The 4,841-nt window shown below is 46.1% G+C and overlaps 1 protein-coding gene across 1 annotated transcript; it reads left to right on the forward strand.

Annotated features, from left to right (window-relative positions):
* Window positions 1-778: 778 nt before the first annotated feature.
* On the forward strand, window positions 779-4,358 carry ndufb9.S (NADH:ubiquinone oxidoreductase subunit B9 S homeolog). Its single transcript, XM_018223943.2, has 4 exons — window positions 779-937; window positions 3,173-3,365; window positions 3,507-3,620; window positions 4,125-4,358. The coding sequence occupies exons 1-4, from the start codon at window positions 783-785 to the stop codon at window positions 4,254-4,256; spliced, it is 594 nt and encodes a 197-aa protein (XP_018079432.1). The 5' UTR covers window positions 779-782; the 3' UTR covers window positions 4,257-4,358.
* The last annotated feature ends 483 nt before the right edge of the window (window positions 4,359-4,841 follow it).

Raw genomic sequence — 4,841 nt, forward strand, 5'->3', positions numbered from 1 at the left:
CCAGTGCAATTAGCATCAGAATTTAATAATCAGCAAACCTGTAGCATCAGCTTATATTACAGCCAGGGAAGCTCATTTTCTGCTGGATAATTAGTGACGAGCCCTAAGCTTAGCTTCTCAACAGCCAATCAGAGCCCACTGAGCATATGAGACAGACACTTTCCTCTAAAGGGGTTGATCACCTTCCAGCTGTTATTATGATCTACTAGAGATATTATGAGACCATTTGCAATTGGTTTTCATTTTATATTATTTGTGGTTATTTAGGGTTTTATTCAGCAGCTCTCCAGTTGGCAATTTCAGCAATCTGGTCGCTAGGGTCCAATTTCTCCTAGCAACCATGCACTGATTTGAGTAAGAGACTTGAATATGAATAGGAGAGGTCTGAATAGAAAGATGAGTAATAATAACAATTAGGGTTTCCACCTTTGACCTGTGTAAAGGCAGAACAAGAGGGCAGGATGATGCTATGGGGGTGGGTCTATGACATTTGGGGTCTGTTAGCGGATGGTGTGGGGTTGTTTATTGGGCAGATTATAGTTTGGGTCTCACAGAACCCTGAGCTACTAACACCTCAGCGCGTCTCTGTCAGAGTCTCGTCAATGAATAATAACAGGGACAGGTTAGCTCTGAGTAACCTCCTGCAGAATACCCACAGTGCCCTGCGCTCCTATCACGTGGAACTCGTCAATGTATATATTTTTACACGTGGCCATTTTGCTACACCCAGCTGGTAAGCGCCGATACGAGCGCGTGATCAACGTAGGCGCCACGCACGACAAATGGTGGACGTATTCTGGCTGCGTGCGTCATCTTCTGAGGCACGCCCCCCCTGCTGGTGCAGCAAGATGGCGGCCGCCTACCTGAGCCACCAACAGAAGGTGCTGCGGCTGTATAAGAAGTCTCTGCGGCACTTGGAGTCCTGGTGTATCTTCAGGTATCAGCACTCGCCTAATGCTCTCCCATCCCCTGCTGCTCTGTGGCCTCCCTATCCGTCACGGCGGTGTTCGTCCTGCGGGAAGGACACTCAATGACAGCCCCGCTATTATTTATATATTTGTCTTGTGTTCCTCAGGGCTCGGGTTAGTGCTTCCTGCCGGCACCGGAAGTCTGACCTGAGGCTCGATTCCCACAAAAAACTGCCAATAGCTATTTTTAGCTTTTAATTACTATCCCTATTTGTACAGTCTATTAGAAGCAGCTGAGTATAATTCTAATTAACTGGCACATGTGACAGGTTGCGACTGATTGGCTAGAACTGCAGCCAATAGACATTTCCCACTGCATTCTGGGTATTGTAGTTTCACATTAACCTTGGCTGTAGGTATTCACTAAATAAAAACTATATTACCCAGCATGCACTGGGATGGTTCACTAAGTGAGAAAACTTTGGCTTGTTTTCAAAGTACAAACTCGCCAAGGGTCCAAAAACGAGCGTCGAGCCCAAATACATATCTTGACTAGTTTGTACTTTGGAACCCCCTCCTGGGCTTGAAATCAGTAGCCCAATTTGGCAGAAAAAATGCTAGCCTGGAAACCATGAGGCTCCACCATAAGCCAAAACTGGTTGCTATGCTGGGTAAGAACAACACCCATTGTATTCTGCACAGTGTGTCCCTTATCTGCCGTGTAACCTCTTGATACAGCAGCTTCTTATATAAATATTATATAAATAAATACAAACCACAGAAAACTTTATTTTATAGAAAAACCCTGTCATTTTCTTTGTGTCTGGGAAGGAAGCAATTGGGGTAAGAGGATGGGCTACGATCATGTGACCAGTTAGGAGTCCTGTTGGCATAACCAGTGCCAGTTTACATGGCCAAATACAATTTTTACTGGGTGTAGCAGGATCTAAACCCTTACGTAGTTTGATTTTTAGATTAATTTTCTATTTTTAGTGGTTCCTGAGATATTAGCAGTTTTAGACTTCCGTTAAAAAGTTTTCCTCTCAGCTGCTGCTTCATTGTCCCGGTGCAAGTGAGTCTAGGGCTAGTGGCTAAATAGGTGCTGCAGTTTAATGTTTCAGCTGATTGGGTGCAGGAGAGATAGGGCTGGAACAAGGGCTACCAGTGGGTCTTGGCTAGGGGCAAACAGAGGGGAACGGAGCCGCTTGGGTGGCTTGTATACTAAGTAGAAGTGGCAGGGGGTTGTCAGTGGACTAATTGGGGTGGGGGGAGGTGCTGGTGTTGAGCAAGTGAAGGACAAGGGACAGACAAGTCATTGGGTGCCGATACTACTTGTCTCTATGAGGGGCCGATGCACAGCTCAGGGGTCTTTTTATGGACTTGGGGGCATGTTTACTAATGTGGAAGATAAATATATGGAGAGATTTCTGGAGATGTTGCCCATGGCAGCAGTTCGATTTAAGGAGCCACCTATAAGTTAGAAAATAAAAGCAAAGATTTGATTGGTTGCTATGGGCAACATCTCCAGATATTTATCTCCAGTGTTGATAAACACGCCCCTTGGTCTCCACTTCCATGAGGAGCCCACGGGATACAAATACTGCCCTGTAGCTTCTACTTTAGGGCAGAGACACGCTCAGATTCGGGGAGATTAGTCGGCCGGTGACAAATATCCTCTTCTTCAGGCGACTAATCTCCCCGAACTGCCTTCCCGTCGGCTACAATGTAAATCGTCGGCGGGATGGTGCTCGGAGCACTTTGTTTTCCGAAGTTGCCTGAAGTTTCCTCGTTAAGCAACTTCAAGTGACTTCAGAAAACGAAGCGCTCCGAGTGGTATCCCACCGGCGATTTACTTCGGGCTACTTTAGAAAACTAAGAGCTCCGAGTGCCATCCTGCTGGCGATTTACTTCGGGCGACTTCGGAAAATGAAGCACTCCAAGTGACATCCCGCTGATGACTTAGTTCGGGCAACTTAAGAAAATTAAGCCTCCCGATTGGTATCCCGCCGGCGATTTGCTTTGGCTGACTTTGGAAAACGAAGCGCTCAGGGTGCCACCCCGCCGTGATTTACATTCTAGCCGACGGGAGGCAGTTGGGGAGTTTAGTCGCCCAGAAGAAGAGGAGATTAGACGCCGGCTTTTGTCTCTGCCCTTATAGCTGCCAAATTAATTTCTTCAACCAGAGTTCTGAGCCACATTCATATGAGTCTAGAGGGGGCACCATATATATATATATTTCATACTCTCCATTGTTAACTCCTCAGGGACAGGTACCGTTACTTTGCTTGTCTGCTGAGAGCTCGCTTTGAGGATCACAAGGATGAGCGAGACATGGTGAAAGCCACCAATCTGCTGAAGTCTGGAGAGGAGGAATTCTGGAAGCGGCAACACACTCAGCCCTACATCTTCCCTGACTCCCCCGGAGGAACTTCCTACGAGAGATACGACTGCTACAAGGTCAGTCCCTCACTAATCTCTCTATGAGGCCAGTACTATTCTACATTCTACTCTCTCTCCTTTATATGCTGTCAGTACAAATCCATCAAGTCTATTGTTTCAGCAAAGGAAGAAGCTGTACTTTGTGTTGTTCTCTTGCAGGTGCCGCAGTGGTGTCTGGATCATTGGCATCCGTCTGAGAGAGCCGAGTACCCCGACTACTTCACCAAGAGGGAGCACTGGAAGAAGCTGCGGGAGGAGAGTTGGGAAAAGGAGGTGAGACTTGTGAATGGGACAGAACCCCTCATAATAGCCAGAACACTACTTCCTGCTTTTCAGCTCTCTAACTCTGAGTTAGTCAGTGACTATAACGGGGGCCACATGGGACATAAATGTTCAGTGAGTTTGCAATTGATCCTCCGCATTCAGCTCAGATTCAAAAGCAACAGTTATGACCCATGTGGCCCCCCTCGGGTCAATGATTGGCTACTGCCTGGTAACCAATCAGTGGAAAGCAAGAGAGCTGAAAAGCAGGAAGTAGTGTTCTGGCTATTATGTTACACATCCAGTCACTCCAGCCTTTATACATTACATTTTTGGCTAACTAACTATATTAAAAACATTTTTTATTTTGCACAGTCTACCTATTTACCCAGTTTTTATTTTTATACTGAAAAATTCCTTTAAGATGTATGGGTGAATCACACACGTACAGTCTATAGATCTCTCAAGAATATAGTTCAGCAGCCTCACTGTGACTTTATATTTATTCCGTCTCAGGTGCAACAGTTGCTGGAGGAGACGCCCAATGCTGGTCCCAAGACTGAAGCTTTGCCTCCAGCCCGGAAGCCCGGCCATCTCCCTCCATTGTGGTGGCAGTATGTGACTCGGCCACGTGAGCGCCCCACATAAATGGGTGGAGCCTAAAAACTGATATTTCACCCTGCAGTCGATTTGAGTTTTAATTGGATCTGATATACTAATTAAGCATGTAATAAATAACTACAAGGACAATATTGGTTTTCTTTGTGTTCAGCCATTAGAGCTCCCTAAACTAGACTCCCATCATCCTTGTAGATCTAGAGCTCCCTACAATGTTACACTCCCATCATCCCTGTGGATCTAGAGCTCCCTACAATGTTAGACTTCCATCATCATCCCTCTGGATCTAGAGCTTCCTACAATGTTACACTCTCATCATGCCTGTGGATCTAGAGCTCCCTACAATGTTACACTCCCATCATCATCCCTGTGGATCTAGAGCTTGCTACAATGTTACACTCCAATCATCCCTGTGGATCTAGAGCTCCCTACAATGTTTAACTTCCAGCATCCCTGTAGATCTAGAGCTCCCAACAATGTTAAATTCCCCTCATCCCTGTGGATCTAGAGCTTCCTACAATGTTACACTCCCATCATCCCTGTGGATCTAGGGCTCCCTACAATGTTACACTCCCATCATCCCTGTGGCTCTAGAGCTCCTTACAATGTTAGATT

The sequence above is a fragment of the Xenopus laevis genome, chromosome 6S (genome assembly GCF_017654675.1).
Source record: "Xenopus laevis strain J_2021 chromosome 6S, Xenopus_laevis_v10.1, whole genome shotgun sequence".
NCBI lineage: Eukaryota > Metazoa > Chordata > Amphibia > Anura > Pipidae > Xenopus > Xenopus laevis.

Bases quoted from the DNA above. Each gene is read 5' to 3' on its own strand.
- ndufb9.S (XM_018223943.2), top strand. From the start codon at position 783: ATGGTGGACGTATTCTGGCTGCGTGCGTCATCTTCTGAGGCACGCCCC. The intron at 938-3,172 runs GTATCAGCACTC...TTAACTCCTCAG, and splicing joins GAGTCCTGGTGTATCTTCAG to GGACAGGTACCGTTACTTTG. The intron at 3,366-3,506 runs GTCAGTCCCTCA...GTTCTCTTGCAG, and splicing joins AGAGATACGACTGCTACAAG to GTGCCGCAGTGGTGTCTGGA.